The sequence below is a fragment of the Galeopterus variegatus genome, unplaced genomic scaffold, assembly GCF_000696425.1.
Source record: "Galeopterus variegatus unplaced genomic scaffold, G_variegatus-3.0.2 Scaffold6288, whole genome shotgun sequence".
NCBI classification, from domain to species: domain Eukaryota; kingdom Metazoa; phylum Chordata; class Mammalia; order Dermoptera; family Cynocephalidae; genus Galeopterus; species Galeopterus variegatus.
This window is the reverse complement of record NW_007732399.1, coordinates 91,913-109,066: the sequence shown is the minus strand read 5'-3', so window position 1 is coordinate 109,066 and position 17,154 is coordinate 91,913. Positions and strand designations below refer to the sequence as shown.

The window sequence follows — 17,154 nt, the reverse complement described above, 5'->3', positions numbered from 1 at the left end:
AACATTTTAACATCAAAAAAGCATAAACTCAGATATTTTAAAATGAATACTTTTAGTTTTCTGAAAAACTCGCTAAATGGTCTATTTTTTCTTTTTCGTTTTGCAGTGAATTTGTGAAAACTGGCATTTGGGAATACTTGCTGTAGATAAATAGAAAGATTTATATTTCAGGAAAACTCACTCTGATACCTGTGTAGGGAATAGATTTTAAAAGATAGAAGGAAGAAAGCTCAATTAGGATTGAAAACTGTGGAGGCCAATTACAATTTCGGTAAGGTGAGGAAAAAAGAGATCTACAAATCTGTTGATGGGGAAGCTGGAAGTTTTGAGGAAGTTTCGTCTGATGTACTGGGATGTTCTCAGGAATGCAGAGGAAAGAAACATTTGCTGAGAGTGATTTGGTTAATACCCTTTTTTAGTGAAAATTGATAATTTGATGAGTTAAAAATTACATCTAGCTGTTTTAATAGGCATATCCAATCTTTCTGAGATTCAGAAGAGTCCTGCCCAGCCAACGTGTTATCTTCACTCAGTATTGATTTATTTAGCCTGGCTTTGGAGGCCACACTCCTCTAAAGATTTAGTTGAAATAAGTGTAATAAAATAGTAGTAATTTGTCAATGTAATAGATTATCTTCATCAATGAGACTATGAGTTCCTTAAAGGTAAGAGTGCAGTTTTCTTTTTTATACACTGGTAGCCAGTTATTTAGTTATTTTGGTGAAAAGACCCCAAGCCCTGGAGACCAGCACTGCCCTTCTCCCACCTTCAGGTTCTTCATCTGCAATGAGTCATAGGATTCTTGAAGGTATTTAATGAAATAATGGATGTGTAAAAGAGAAGGGATTCTAAATGTATTAGTTATATCTTTCTCCTTTCCCTCCTCCTGTGCCCCTGGTGCTGGGTACACACAGAGGGTACTAACCATATGCTCGCTGAATTCATGAATGTTTGACGCGGGGTCAGAAGAACTTTTTATTTTGGAATTCTGAAGACTTTGAGTTTATCAGTAGCTGTGAAGAGAAATGTCAATAAAGTTTTGTTAATTAGAAAAAAAGCACCAACTAAACTACAAATCCCTTTCTTCTCCACGACGCAGATGAATCACGTGGCTTGCCGGGAATCCGGAAGTCTGGTCCGCTCGCCCAATCACGACGGGAAGCCTACATAGCGGCGTCACGTTGGCCAATCCTGGTGAAGCTTGCGACGCGCCGCGCCGGGTCTCGCCTCCGCGCGCAGCGCTGACGGGTCGCTAGCGGATACGGTGACCGCGGGGCGGGGCCAGAGACCTATGCCTGGCTTCCCTTCCTGTCTTTTTCTCCCGCTCTCGGCTCCTGCTCCGCCATGGCTCCCAAAGGCGGCTCCAAGCAGCAGTCCGAGGAGGACCTGCTTCTGCAGGATTTCAGCCGCAATCTCTCGGCCAAGTCGTCGGCGCTCTTCTTCGGGAACGCGTTCATCGTGTCCGCCATCCCCATCTGTGAGTGCTGGGAGCGAGGCGGGCGCGAAGGCCGCGGCGGTCGGGCTGGGCGTGGACGTGGCAGGAGGGCCCGGCGGGGCGGCGAGGAGCGAACTCTGGGGTCCGCGGCCTGCGCCATCCCTAGCTCGCCCTGAGCGCGGGGGAGGCTCGTGGCCTCTGTGGGCCTCGGAGTTCTTGTCTGGTATTGTCGTGGATGGTATCACAGGGAAGTCACTTGTGCCGTTTTATGAAAGTATGCACGTTCCCGGAGCCACCCCCGGGGACTGTGATTCAGTAGCTCCGGGTTGGCGGCCCCGAATGTGTATTAAACAGGTACTCGGGTTAAGAACGTGTGGGGCTAACACTCAAACACATTTCCTGCTGTCCTTCTCCACACCACTGTTGTTTGGCTTTACAGGATCTTAAACTTGTATCAATCCTTAGTTTGAAGAAACTTAGTGAAGTGGGTGAGAGACCCAGCAAGTAACCCTCGTACTGAATTACAAGTGTATCCGTAAGTGAGCGGCCTCAAACCGCCGAGCATTATTTTCCTAACTTGCAAAATGAGAGAGGTTGAATTAGTGCCAGGGGTCAGCTATATTTATTAAATAATCCTATGAGAGCAGTTCTAGGATTCTCACTTCGATGGGAAACTGTTTGCAGACTCGGCCAAGGTCGTTTTTAGAGCCCAGGTTTCCCAAATTTGAATCTCCTTTCTCGCATATCTGCACGGTTGTTGGGCAGTCAAATCCAAATGTATTTTCAATTTTGGCCTTAAAACCTAAGGTGCAGTGAACGTGGTGTGGAGCCACTGGCAAAGCCACCGGCAAAGCACTGCCTTGATTGCAGATAACAGCCACGTCGTCAAGTAAACTATGGTTTGGGACTGCACGTGGAGTTTTGGAATGGCCTGTATTTAGCATAATAGTATGCTGATGAATGAAATTTTAAGTCCTAATTGTGATTTTGTTGCGTTTGTTCTAATTTTTGAAGAAGCAGAAACTTCACTTGGATTGGTAGTAGAAAGGTTAGGTTTTTCAAGTGTTCTGAACTGGGAAAGCTTGAGACTGTAACTGTTTTAAATGGATATCTAACTTCTGAAGATTCTCTCATACTGTATTGCATTCTTTAACCACTACTATGTTTTTACCAAACTTAGGTATAATTAATTCAACAGGTCTTTGTAATGGGGTAGTAATATTTTATTCCTTTTTGTATCCCCCACCCCCTTATCTTAATTCAGGGTTATATTGGCGAATATGGCATATGGATCTCATTCAGTCTGCTGTTCTGTATAGTGTGATGACCCTAATAAGCACTTATTTGGTAGCTTTTGCATACAAGAATGTAAAATTTGTTCTCAAGCACAAGTAAGTATAATACAACATGAAAGTATGTATTACATGTTGCATTTTTGTACAGTAGCATGTCTTCTTAAAGATCATTTGTGTGTGCTAGTTTCAATAAGCATTAATTTGAGATATATATGTATATATATATATATTTTGGCAGGAAGTCACATTGATGCTAGGAAGAATTGTTAACTAACCAAAGCAGAGACAATGATCTGTCAGACACTACTATGGAAGTAGGTTTTGAGGGTGGAATTAGAACATTTAAGCACTAGCCTTAATCATGGGGTTCATCAGAAAACCAGAGCCACCAAATAAATTAACATTTTGATAGCCAAATGGAATTCTTTCTGGAAAGAATTGTTCTGGGCTCTCCATTTACTATTTCTGGAAGTGAAAGAAATGGTCCTTTTTTTATTAAACTCTGACATTTTCAATGTTAATTACATTTTTTCTAATGTGTATGAAATGTAAAGGATTACTGTGTTTCCTCTATTTTAAAATTACAGTTGTAAAATATGAGGGTGCTTCAAAACGTTCATGGAAAAATGGTATTGAAAGATAATATGCCGCTTTCCATGAACTTTTTGAAGACTCTTCATATATAATTATTTTAATAATAACTTTTGAAAAGAAAACCCAAGCCTTACAATAGATTTATGCAGTAGGACTAGGACTGGCCAGTTAGCTCAATTGGTTAGAGCACAGCCTTATAATACCGAGGTCACCCCTCTACTGGCCAGCGACAAAAAAAAAATAATATATATATATTAATTATTAGCAATTACATACTCTGGTTTCATAAAGGTTAAAATGGGGGAGAGTCTAGACTTAGGAAAGATGATAACCTCTGTTATTTCTGAGTGCCATGGTACTCATGGGAAACAGGTATGAATTATTGTTTAATTGGGAAAGATGCCCTTTGAATTTGCTCTCATGTACACTAAAGGGGTAGCAGGATATTTGTTTCCTCAGTGGGGCCTTGTAAGTGCTATATTTCTTTGGAAATATTTCTTAAAGACAGTTGGAATTTTGCTAATACTCAAAGTGCCAGTGTGCTTTGTATTCACATTATATTTTTCATTTATATAGTTTCCACTCCAGTTTGAACACTCTTTTTGCTTGGATTGCTGTAGTAGTCACCATCTGGTTTCTTAAAACTAAAGTTTAGGGCCCACCTTATCATGCATCATGTAAAACACGTTACTTTCTGTAATCTTTACATCATCTGTGTGAGATGAAGGTAGTATTCATGTTTTTTGGGATGAAGACTATGTATTCCTTCTTATCTAACATATTTTTTATTGTGTTATTCTCCTAATAACTCATTATGGTCTTCTTTTTTCTAATGTATTAAAACTAAATTTTTGCAGACCCCTGAAATGCGAGTCATCTGCCTGTTTTCTACAAATGTAGCTCATCTTTTAGAATTGGGCCTTAGGTCTTCTGACTCTGCCTTCGTGTCATACTTTAAATGTGACTTGTGCCCTCACCCGTTTAGGATCATCTCCCTTCCTTTCTCTTCTTACATGTCTATTATTTTGAGACCTAGGAATCTTATCCAGAGAAATTCTTCCTGTCTTTGATCAATCCTTTGCTTTGTTGTCCCTGTGTTAGGCTCTTTCTAGTAATGAGGAATAGAAACATGTTGAGATGATCTCAGCTAACTGGGATTTGTTGTAAGAAATGTCCAGAAATGGCCTCAGCAGCCAAAAATGGCTCAGCAGTTTTCCCATCATTGTTCTGGACACACAGGAGCTCAGGTTTCATGGTCAACAGTTCTGATAGACCAGCAGAGTAATCAGGTCATCTTTATCACATTTCTGCTTGGAAGTTCCTCTACCAGCTGCCATTCCAGGATTCAGCTCATCTCAGTGTCTGCTGTTCTGGACTGTGTTTCTTGTGAGGCATGGCTGGCTGTGGACAGTGAAGCCCTCTGAAGTGGAATCTTGTATGACCTGTCCTTTGTGATCCCCTTGGAACTCAGTATCTTTGGGATTTGGCTTTTTAACTTGTTCTGCATATCATTGTTTATTCACCTCTTTGGAATCAAAGTCATGTTCTTTTTACCTTCTTATTTCTACTTTTGGCTTCTTGAGGGCAACTGCCATATCTTTTACTTAATATCCCTTATAATAGTTAACAGTATATTTAGTTCAATAAAATTTCAGTGACTTACTGACTTAATAGACTCTCACAGTGGAATTTTTTTTTTTAGTCATAGTTTTGGTTTAATATTAAATATTGCTACTGACATCAAAATTCCTACTGATTTGCAAGATGGTTAAGGCTCAAAGATCCAGTGTGATGCTGAGAGCGGGTAGGTGTTGGTGGTAGAAGGAAGATGGCTTCAGAGTCAACAGTCTGGCTTCCAGTCCCAGCTCTGCTGTTCATAAACATATAGCCTTGGGCATACATTTTACCTGTGTAAATTTCAGATTCCTGAGCTGTAAAATGGGGATACTAATGGTACCTTGGAGGATGGTGAAGATTAAATATGATCATATGTGTGACATGTTAAACATAGTGTCTGGCACATAATAAATGTTTATGTCCAGGGTCGGAGAGGTTGGGGTAAGAGAGCCCTTGGAAAATTTTTTAAAAAGGTGGCATGATTTAAACAAGGTTTGCAGAGGGCTGGCTGGTTAGCTCAGGTGTTATAACACCAAGATGAAGGGTTTGAATTCCTATACCGGCCAGCTGCCAAAAAACCCAAAAACAACCAAAAAAAACAAGGTTTGCAAGATGTGAGAAATTAAATAAATAGGTTTTTTTTGTTGTTGTTTTAAATGCTGGAAATATTCTGACATACTAATGCCAAAAAAAAAAAGAAGAAGAAAAATATAGTTGATTTTTGTGGATTATCTCAGTTGGTTGAGTGCTGAACCACTGTGGTGACCTCTATCTTGTTTTAGAACATTCAGCACTAAGTGAGGTTTATCTTCTAAGAGCCCTAAGACAGAGGGGAGGACTTCCTCTTCCTGAGTTACTATACACCTACAGGGTGGTTGTTAGGCCTCTGGTAGACGAGTATAGAATTCTAGACCTAGGAGAGAAATTACTTAGTTATCTGGTTTCGTGTCTTAAGGAAGGAAGATTTGTCATGTGAACAGTTGATCAACTATTTGTTCTAAAGATGCTTAGAGATAACCAACTCTTTTGAAAATAGTTTATTCTTGTGTTCTAGCACTCAGACAGTTGGTGTGTGTATTTTTTATACGCAGCTAAAAAAGGTGTCTGCTGTAAACAATGTCCATTTCTCTTCAATTGGTCTTTTGTAGAAAAAGTTGTCTGGTGTTAAGTTCAAGAAACGCTAACTTAGTGCCTGGTCTGCTAGAGAGGTTAAGAGAGGAGTCTCTCCTTTCAGAGCCTAGTGTCTCAAGAATGAAAGAAGCATCTGAGAAACTTCTAGTAAAATGAGTTGGGTGAAGCTGGATCTTTGGAGTAAAAAGTATATTGTAGTATTCTAAAGTATCTCTTAAAAAGACAGCTGTCTTTGTTAGCTAACTTTTTATTTAGGTTTCATAACTTCTGAAAGTTATGGAAGTTTTTTTTTTTTAGACAAAAAGTTTTTTTTCCTCCCTCCAGTTATCTATTTGTGTGGGGTAACAAAATTAAAAGGTAACTTTTAAAAACCTTTAAAAAAATACGTTAGTTGAAGCTGACTAAAAGTTTTCTTTTTAACCATGTCAATTGTAACTCAGTTATTGAGTGAGAGGGCTGGGGAGGAAGTCATACATCACATCAGACATAATTTGTGCTTATGTCTCAGAAGCTCTTGTGGTTGAAGAAAGATTGAAAACGGCTGTCATGAGTGATCCTGGGCTTTCTTTTCTTGAATCTGTACTGATTTCTGCACATTTTTCTTCAGTGCATTGACCAGAACTAAATACAACATAGTAATGAGGAATTGATTACTTGAACACAAGGTGAACAGTTTTCTATCCCCATGTTCCATATCCAGATACTATGTTGAATGTTTTCATAGTGGGACTGTGTATATAATTTGTTAAGTTTTGCTAATGGTCAGTTACTACTTTTTCTTCCATATTTATAACCAGTTTCTCATATATTATGAAAAATATACCATGTTGAATTTAAACATCATGGTCTATAGGAGGCTTTTTTTTTTTTTTCCTTTTTGTCTTTTTTTTTTACTGACCGGTAACGGGATCGCAACCCTCGGTGTCACGCCTGTACCGGGGACCGGCAACGGGATCGCAACCCTCGGTGTTGCGTCCGCACCGCGCTCAGCCAGTGAGCAGGAACCGGTCTCCACATGGGATCCGAACCCTCGGCGGGAGCGCCGCCACGCTCTCAAGCGGCGCACTCTCCAGTGCGCCACCGGGCCGGCCCTATAGGAGGCTTTTTGTATTTCATCATAGTTTAAATTTTATCCACTTTGACTAGCAACCTCATCTGATAAAAATTCATCTATAGATTTTTTGATGAGTAGACATTTAATTTTTTCTTCATCTGACTCATTACTAAAGGTTCTAAGTTCTTATGTGACACTTCCAGCCTTTTCTGTCTGATTCCATCTTAATTTTGGCGCAACCCTCAAACTAGTGGTTAATTTAACTAAAAGTGGTGTGGTCAATCCCTGACTATGGTATTATTCCTTTTTAGTGAAGTGGTTCTTTGGAGTGGAGTGAAAAGCATAACTATAAGATATTACAGCTACTCCCCCTGTGTTTATTAAGCCTAGCTTTCTTTCCTATAATTTACTTGGAATTGAAATCATATATCATTTGCTAATACCTTATGAAATTTATTTGTTGGGCAGTTAGAGATTAAAACAAAATGTAGTTATAGTGATTTATAACTAAATTGTCCTAATAGCATTTGACTGTTATTTTCATATTAAATACCTAAACTTTGGAAAATTCTGCCTTTTAGCAGGATCAAAACATATAACTAATAAACCACATCTTGCAAGTTTTTTGAACTTCTCTTTTGGCTTTTTAGTGTAATAAACTTGGAACTTTCTGTCTAGTTTATTTTCTTGAAATGTAAAGTATCATTCAGTTGCCAGTACAAAAATATGGGTACAGAGTGTTTCTGAGAGAGTGTGAGTTCACCCCTGGAGCATGTGGAAACTTTTTTCTTTTTTTCTTTTCCTTCCAGAGTAGCACAGAAGAGGGAAGATGCTGTTTCCAAAGAAGTGACTCGAAAACTTTCTGAAGCTGATAATAGAAAGATGTCTCGGAAGGAGAAAGATGAAAGGTTTGACTCCTTATTTAAAGTGTTTGTGGAACAGTTCCTTGAACTCGTTAAGACAAGTGAACAGATATGTTGATGGGGGAGGAAGTGGGAGAGGGAGGGAAGGAAAGGAGGAATTGGTAAAGGAACATGAAAATTAACTGCAGTGTATATTGATAAATTAAAACAAAAAAATAAAAATAAAAAGTAAAAAAAGGTTCACAGAATTAATAGAATTGAAAAATAACACAAAGCTTTCCATTAAAAAAAAAGTGTGGAGATCAAAAAGGGGGTATTTTGGGGAAAATAAGCTTTTGATTTCTTCTTAGAGAATGTGGAATTGGAATTGTTTGAGGTAAATTTTGGAATTGTAGAAGTAGCAGCAGTGGGAGTAGTAGTAGGTAACTTTGAGTTTTTATGACCAGATAATTTTCTTTGTGCTATACATGGTTGATTTATTCTGAAGAGACCTGTGAGGTATTTGCCCCCATTTTAATCTGAGGAAGCTAAGGTACAGAAAGCTTGGGTAATTTGCCCAAAGTCATAGATTAGTACATGGTAGGTCCATGGCAGTCTGACTTGAGAGCTTGTACTCATAACTGCTCTGCTGGAATTTATGAAGCTACAGAGCTTTGTCCAGTGCTGTGTCTGCTTCTTGATAGCTGTGCAACCTTGAGCACAAAATTTACCTCATATCACCTAACCCCTGTGGGTCTGAAGGTTTATGTTGTGTTAATGTTTTGGCATTTCTCAGTGGGGGTATTTCTGTTCCTGGGCTTCACATCCAGTTCTTGGTTATCTGCATTGATTGGGAAAAAGAAAAGAACTGGGTTTGTCTCCTGTTGCCCAAATCTGTGCTACTTTTGTTAGCCCCCCTCTCCCAATTTTTCTTGCCAGCTTCTCTTAGAAAGGTTAAATATGCTGACATTTGAGTAACTGAAGTTACTCAATGAACTGAAGTTACTGAATGATTGAGTAAATTTGTGCTTAAGAGTTGCCTGATGGTTTAATAGAGTCATGAGTCTGGTTGTTTTCATGGATCTTTAGTGTGAAAAAGGTGCTTCGTGAAACAGAGTTTTTATACTATTTTGCTCCAGAAAGACTTAGCAGGAACTTGGAATATTAAAGTGCATATAAAACAAAGTAATACAATTTTAAAGGATCAGAAACCATTTAAAAGGAAGAAAAGGTGAACAAGCACCTTAGAGTTAGTTACAGCAGTTAAGCACTAAAATTAATTCTGAGGTCATACAGCTTTCATTGTCTGATGAGAAGCAGCATGCAGGTCCTCTGAAGAGAAACTTTCCTGGCACTGAATCTTGGAAGGACTTTATCAAGTGGATCCTTATTGAAGGGACACTGAGTAACTTAATGAACAATGTCTTCTACAGTGGTTTTGGAAGGACACCAAGCATTATTGAAATAATTATCTCCTGTGGATCCTTTATAAAACTGAAAGCATAATATTAAGATCATGACAATGAAGGCCTTTTTGCAGCGAGCAACTACAATAAGGTCTGGCTACATAGCTTTCTGATTGTGTATTTTTGCATAGGGATAGAGGTTAGAGAATCTAGAACACTTTTTAAAAATAACCTTTTTATTATATTTATTGGAACAGTGTTTCTTAAACTGGGGTGTGCATCATAGTTACTCAAATTTCAAAATGTTTGTTACAGTTTTTACAGGTTTTGGGTAATTAATTATGAGGGATGGCAGTGGGTCACCTCTGTCCACTGCAGACTCGCCTGATTTGGTCTGGCACTTGTTCTTGATCCTGGGACATGTCTCAGAATCCTTCTCAGTGCAGCGTTCAGGTAGTCATTGCTAGTGGATCAGAGTTAGAATTGGGAATGAAATATCTTTGCCATTTGCTGGATTAGATATTTCAAAGTAGGATGAAGTGGAGGTAAAATTCAGTGTATCAGAAGACTGTAAAATTTCTCTTCTTGTCATTGGTAGAAGTTGGTGCTGTTGATATCTCTCACAAAAGCCACACTGGATGAAGTTTTACCTAGGTCTGTATTCATGATTTACCCTGCTAACTGGGACCAGAGACTCTCGTTACAATCTAGTATGATTCTGTCTCAAAAGATAAGTTGCTGCTCAAGAGATTTGACCTAAGAGAAGTATTATCAGCTCTTCTTCACCTAGAGGTGCATCTCAAAGCTTTATGTACAGTCATCTGGAGTATATACTTTATGCCACTTTGAAAGTGTTTTAAAGTACACATTCATCTAAGGATGGTAATAAGCAGAGGAAAATTGAGATTCATTAACATTTGTTCCAGGGTGTGAGTGTTATTTCTTCTTGATTTATCTGTGAGCTGTCATTTAGCATCTGATTGTTAACAGTTGCTGTTTGTTCTCAATTTTTCTCCTGTTGAAGGAAGCTCTCTGTGGAAAAATGACTCTTTGGGAAGTGTTCTCCCAAGCTAGATTTCCTACCAGTGGAGATTTGACAGACCATTGACAATGAGAGCATTTCGGGGTCCTAAATTTTTTCAAAATAACTGGTATATGCGTGGACTAGAAAAAGTTCTGGAGGCTGTCCTGACTGTTTGTACACTGATTTAACACATGGTCCTATTAGGAGGACAGACCATTGACAATGAGAGCATTTCGGGGTCCTAAATTTTTTCAAAATAACTGGTATATGGGTGGACTAGAAAAAGTTCTGGAGGCTGTCCTGACTGTTTGTACACTGATTTAACACATGGTCCTATTAGGAGGTAGGGTAACCTAAAGGATTGGGCCACTTTTTTCATCTTAACTGTTTTGAAGATGGTTCTGATTTAGGTCATCACAGAAAGGGAGTTAGGGAGAAGTGCTGTGATGGAGCTGGAGTAAAGGCATGCTAGCAGCCTGCTTCAGGAGCCTGTCTTCATTGTGTCTTATGCCAGCATCTTAAAAAAGAGAGGCCATTGTTCTGAGGGTTTTCTAGCATTAAATCGTGTTAGTACTATGTATCTTACTGGGCTTGATTTTCTTTGCTTAATGTTAGAATGGTAAAATGTATTTCCCCCAGTTTCAAGTCATATGTATTTTTTAATTTACATTTAACCTTCTCTGAAATCAGAAGGTGTATTGTAGTTGATGTATGTAATGTAATATTCTTCCCTTCCCCCAAACTTATAGTAAATTTAAGATTTATTAAGTTGATGGTATTCGCCAGTTTCAAGTCATATGTATTTTTTAATTTACATTTAACCTTCTCTGAAATCAGAAGGTGTCTTGTAGTTGATGTATGTAATGTAATATTCTTCCCTTCCCCCAAACTTATAGTAAATTTAAGATTTATTAAGTTGATGGTATTCGTAGAATCAAGGAAATACGGCATATGTATTAGAGACTACAGATTTCTTATGATGAGGACAAGGTGATAATACTCTTCACTTAGTCCTTTACAGCTAAACTTGTTTACTTTGGATTAGAACACATGGTGAATAAAATGTGCCAATTACCCGTGAAGTTTAGCCATTGTTTTTAGGATGGAGAAGGAGGGGTTGTGTGTCATCTGGCTCTGGAGAAGGGTATCTTTTTTTGGAACACAGTGTCTACAGCAGTGGTTTTCAACGTTTGTGATAATAACCCACAGTAAAAAAATACATATATATTTTAATTTTTGGCCAAATACACTCATGTAGGTACACATGCAAATGTTTCACAAACAATGATATGTGTTGCCCTCTTGATATTTTTCTATTTTTTCCTATTTCATTAAAAAAAAATTGTGGTCTCAATCCACTCAGTTAATTTCCCTGGACATTCGATCCACACAATTGATTTCACATCCCACTGATGGGTCACAGCCTACCCTTTTTAAAAACTGCTTTACAAAGTTAATTAACCAAGAGGAATAAAGCCTGCCTTTTTCACAGGCACCCTGGAACTTCCTCTTCCCTATGTGAAGGGGTAAAAGAAAAGGCTGATAAAATACTAGTAAATTAATAAGATTAAATCATAATAAGTAAAATAGAATAAATAAAAAGTAATAAGGTTTTAAAAAGTTAAAAAAAATTCACCTAATGATCAAGCAGATTCTTTGCTTGAACTAAGTGAGGATGGCTAACAATAAATAGTCTGCCTCTTTGAGACCAGAACTAGTTTTTCTTGTTGGAATTATCTTCCTAAGTAGTGTGATATTGAAGGCTGAAATCCTTTGGCTGTAGAGAACCTCAAGTCAGGGTACAGATCTAGGTGTGGACCTAGAGAAAGATGCATGTTGTAGCTGCTAAGATACCAATTGCAATTAATCAGTCCCTTCCTCCTTATTCCTGGCGGCCTGACCCAACAACTGTTTTCTTCAGCATCAATAAAGAGAGAGGAAACATCTTTTTTGGTGGAAGAAAGGGAATAGTTCTGACTAAATTTGATATTAAAAACACATTCTCACCATTGAGGATGTAAGGATAAACTTGGATTGTGATGAACTAGAACTATGTGGTATTTAAAGTTTTTAATCATATTTATGAACTTGTTTGACTTGTTTCTGTCTCTCCAGAATTTTGTGGAAGAAAAATGAAGTTGCAGATTATGAAGCTACAACATTTTCGATCTTCTATAACAACACTTTATTTCTGGTCTTGGTCATTGTTGCTTCCTTCTTTATACTGAAGAACTTCAATCCTACTGTGTATCCTTTTAAGAGTTGATTATCTTTTTTAGAAGTCTAGAAATAGTAGTTCAATTTGGCTTCAACTTGTCTGAGTATTTTAGTGGAAAGAAAAACTGCTCTGGGAGTCAGTCCAGCAAATAGCCTGACTTTAGGCAGGTTTCTGGACATTTAAAATAACAGCTTTTTGTTTTATTTAATGTTCTTTTAAGTTTATAAATTGTGACTTTATGATAAATAAGTATTACGAAGCAGTCTTATGTATGTGATTATGTGTACCTGCCTACTTGAAAAAAGTTCCAAGGAGCCAAAGCAATCTTGCCTTCTTTGATAGCTCCTGGCATAAGCCCATGTGTGTGCTATTATTTTGGGGCTTTGGGGTTAGGTGGATGGCCAGTATAGTTAAATAGGCACATTTCATTATATCTTAATAGTTTTCAAGCTGCTTTTAAATTGAGCTTTTGGGCAAGAATCAGTTGTCTCTTATTAAGGTAATTTATTAAAGATGTTATTCAGGAATGTTCATCATGTCTTTAACAATTGGACATTGTGATGTAATAAAATATCAGACACCCTACAGCTTGTATCTTCTGGGAATACTTGGGTGGTTTGCCAAAAATGGCCCAGTTCAGAGGCTGGGAATAGCTGTGAACTTTCAGAAGCTCCTTGCTTTTACATGCCAACTGCAACAAAACACTGATTGATAGGGGAGACTTATTTTTCCTTTGCTCTTGGGAGAAAGAGTCTCTCTTTCCTCTGCCACTCTTGATCAGCTCTTCTTGTGAAGGTTAAATGGAATTCAGATGTGTTCTTTGTGGTCATCTATTACAGTTTTCTGTATCATGTGTTTTATTTTTTAAATTGGAACACATTTCCTGTGAATGTTTTCATTCTTTACAGTTTTCTGTCTTGCAAATTGTGTTTGCTGAAAATGGGACTGCATGTCATTGTTATTATACAGAGTATCAGGAGGGAAACTACATTCCAAAGACATCGGCTTTTTTTATTTTATTGAAAAACTAATTTGGGGTTTTTAATTTTTCCTTAACCTGAAATTCTTACAGGAACTACATTTTGTCCATGAGTGCTTCATCAGGACTCATCGCCCTTCTGTCGACTGGCTCCAAGTAGTCCATGTCATCTTTGCCCCTGGCTTTGTATCTATGGGTGGCCTGTGGCATATGGAACAGTAGCAGGGTGGTCAGGGTGGAAGACACACAAGATGTTTTTATAGTCTGGAGTTTGAGGGTTTTAAAAAACCCAACAGAATGTAATTCAGTATTTGTTTATTGGCTCTTTTTGACAGATTGTTGAAATTAAATGAATTGAAAGGGAAACTCTCAGTACCAGGACATTTATTAAAAGCAAAAAGTGTCTCAAAATGTGCTGAATTCACAAGAGGAGAAAATAACTTGTTTCCTTGATCTGTCAGAGGTCACAGTAACCTGGACTGAGCTGTTATTATTTATAATAGGAGCAAGAAGTTAATAACTGGTTCTCTGTGTTCCAAGCATAATATTACAACTTTTTTTGAACCGTAAATATCAGAATGAATCCTCTTCCCAGGGGATAGAACAGAAACCTCTTGTTTACAAATCTCTGAATTTGTGATTTGAAACAAGATAAAGTTAAAAACTTGGTCTCTCCAACTTGGGGAAGAGAGACTTGTGGGAAAATTCCTTTTTTAAAAAAAAAATTTAGAAGAGGAAAGGCAGCCAAAGTAACCTAAAAATAGTGCCCAGGCATATGAGAGTTGTCCTGCAGGGTTAAAGCACACACTGTTCAGCCGTATGGCTCTGGCCCTGGGTGGCTAGGGCGGTCAACTTGACCCTGCCATGTTGGTTTGACTAGTTAAGACACTGGAGTCATTGTTTTCCTTGACCAGGGTCTCACGCCACTGGAAGAATGCTAAGTGAGAGAGAGAGAACCTCTTTCCTGAATATTGACATGTAAAAGACCAAAGTAATTTTTGTGATCTTAGTTCTGGAATTCTAAGAACTCTCCAAGGAATTTACCGTCATTTTAGTGCTTGTCAGCATTTTTCCATTAGGACTTTCATAAATTTGGCCCTTTAGTCCACAGGTTCCCATCAGTTGAGAACAAATTATTGATCCCTTCTGCTCTTAAGGGTCCAGCTAAGACGAGTGTCTCATATTTGTTACCATGTTTGTACAGATATTATCATTTTCTGCCTGTGTGCCATGACTTGGAAAAGTTTGAAAACTTCTTTAAACTCTGCCACTTAAAAGGATGTGGAATCATGAGTGATACTGGTTTTATATTCCTATTAGCTTTTGACCACATCCAGTAATTTTCTATAAGCAGTACCTCTAAGGAAATATATTCCTGATCTTTAGTTTCCACTTCTGAATTTAATATGAATGTTATAAATGATACTAGCCATTTTATTTATAACTTTATAAAAAAGGTATTCATCAGGAGTTCACCTTTCACTTTCATGCAATTGGGTGCATTGGTGGGCTTTATCCAGGAACTAGGAAGGAAGATAGGGGTGGCAGGAGTGCATTTGCATAGTTACCCAGATGATCATTGTCTGTAGTTGAGGATTATATTTCATCATTGCTTCTAGAAGGTTGTAGTTCTTTTCTTTGGTGCAGTGTTATCTGAGTGCCATCACTAGATAATGTGGATGAATAGGGAAGTCAGAAGAGATTTATTGCAAGGTACAGTTAGAACAACAAGTAAGAAGTTTATTTATTTATTTTAATTTTTCCTTACTGTTGATAAAAAAAAAAAAACAGTGAGTAGTTTGGTGGCATGGAGACTGTACCAAATGCATTTGCTTACTTGACAAAATGATTATTTGACAAACTTTCAGTGTCTATTTGCTGGGTCAAATATCTCTTTAAATTGCAAGTGAAAACTTGCCACTAGATGGCAGTGCCTGTGTGGGTGGAGAAAAAATTGCCACCATTCTTGGTATGATAAATAGTGTAGCTGAGATGGGGTGGTGAAATAGGAGTATCAGCCTAACATTCTTAATTGAATTTGTCTTGAATAAATAAACTGAAAATTTGTAGAAAAGTGAGTAAGCAAAAAATTTGTTTTCTGTCCTGAATTTTTCCTGCAGCGCTCTTTGTTTTTGCTCCTGATCCTGTTTTCTAGCATGCTGTATGTTAGATATATTTCTGTGCATAAGATTATAAGGCATGTACTCACAGTTCAACAGAGTTCATTAAGGTTTTACTGTACCAGTACTTTACACTTGGGAACTGCAAAACCTTTTCCCCAGTACTCTCCCCATCAACTGAAAGAGCTATATGGCATTTAAATTCTGTGCTGAATCTGGTATAGATAGTAAAAACCTGCTGTAGAATTTTTATCTTAAAAACCCTATACCCAGCACCAGTAAAATAAAAGGGATTCTGGTGTAATTGGTATTCAAAATGATCAAGTTCCCTTTTTCACACTCATGATAAGTAGAAGCTTAAAGCGTTAACAACATATTATTCCCCTATTTTTAGTTTGTTCATTTACAACTGAATAAAAATCTTGGATTAAAATTATTCTTAGCCATTAAAAATTTACTAGTTGTCTTATTTGGCATATTATTACAACTTGGAAAGGATAATTTGAAACAAGATTTTAAGTTAACTGAAATATGGAATTTGAATTTATACTCAAAATTCTTATGAAAGGCCTTGCTTAATAAGTATGATTAAACTTTGCTTTTAAAAATTTGTATATTCCCTAGACTTCTTTATAAGAATCATGTGAATAAGTATATCATGTTTATTACATTATTTCACATTAACCATCATTTAAATTTCCTACACATGTAAATGTGTATTTTTGTAGTTACTCATCAAGTATCTGTGAGGCAACGACTGTAAAGAACAGACGTCAGGCATCTGCCAGTATTTGCCTGCTGTGCTTTCCTGGCCACCCAGTTTCTTTGTTTTCAGTGTGCGTGCAAGTCACTACTGTTTCTGAAAACACTAAGGAAGGATACATATATGTGTACAGGTACATGTATGGAGAAAACCAGTTTACAGATATATATATTTGGGCTATAAGGGACTATCTCCCACCTTCTTGGACTCCCAAGCAGGGGAATTAATTGAAGATTAGGAGGGTCTTTTGAGTGATTGGCTTAGATTTTCAGGGAGGTGGTTAGAGACTAACTTCTCATTGACCTTCATGAGTTTTCATTGCATCTCTTCTCTGACTATTCTCTCTTATCTAATTCCTGAATTTGGAGTCAGACCCAGGCTTTTTTAACTTAAAAATTTGCACACACAGTTAATTCTGCATAAAACTTTAAGTCTTAAAAAAACAAAATAAAAAACTTAAAGGAGCACTGAACTGGAGCACAAAGTACTTGGGTTTCAGGCCTAGCCCTGTAAGTCAACTAGTAGTGTGAGTTTGGGCAAGTTCTTTCATCTATCCATGTCCACTTTGCTCATTTTTCAAAGAGGGGTGGCTTTGCAAATGGCTAAGGCTCCTTGAAGCTCTAACATCTGCCTTATGACTTTTGGCACTGTATTCACGAAGATAAAGTGACAGTTC

The 17,154-nt window shown here is 37.7% G+C and overlaps 1 protein-coding gene across 1 annotated transcript; it reads left to right on the top strand.

Annotated features, from left to right (window-relative positions):
- The first annotated feature begins 1,281 nt into the window (after positions 1-1,281).
- SSR3 (signal sequence receptor, gamma (translocon-associated protein gamma)) lies at positions 1,282-15,685 on the top strand. The gene is made up of 5 exons (XM_008590692.1): positions 1,282-1,477; positions 2,700-2,826; positions 7,936-8,034; positions 12,514-12,645; positions 13,689-15,685. The coding sequence occupies exons 1-5, from the start codon at positions 1,345-1,347 to the stop codon at positions 13,753-13,755; spliced, it is 558 nt and encodes a 185-aa protein (XP_008588914.1). The 5' UTR covers positions 1,282-1,344; the 3' UTR covers positions 13,756-15,685.
- The last annotated feature ends 1,469 nt before the right edge of the window (positions 15,686-17,154 follow it).

What these genes read in the sequence shown, in the direction of transcription:
- SSR3 (XM_008590692.1), top strand. Translation starts at nt 1,345, where the DNA reads ATGGCTCCCAAAGGCGGCTCCAAGCAGCAGTCCGAGGAGGACCTGCTT. An exon ending in AAATTTGTTCTCAAGCACAA is followed by an intron (nt 2,827 to 7,935) that starts GTAAGTATAATA and finishes TTTTCCTTCCAG; the next exon opens with AGTAGCACAGAAGAGGGAAG. An exon ending in CGGAAGGAGAAAGATGAAAG is followed by an intron (nt 8,035 to 12,513) that starts GTTTGACTCCTT and finishes CTGTCTCTCCAG; the next exon opens with AATTTTGTGGAAGAAAAATG.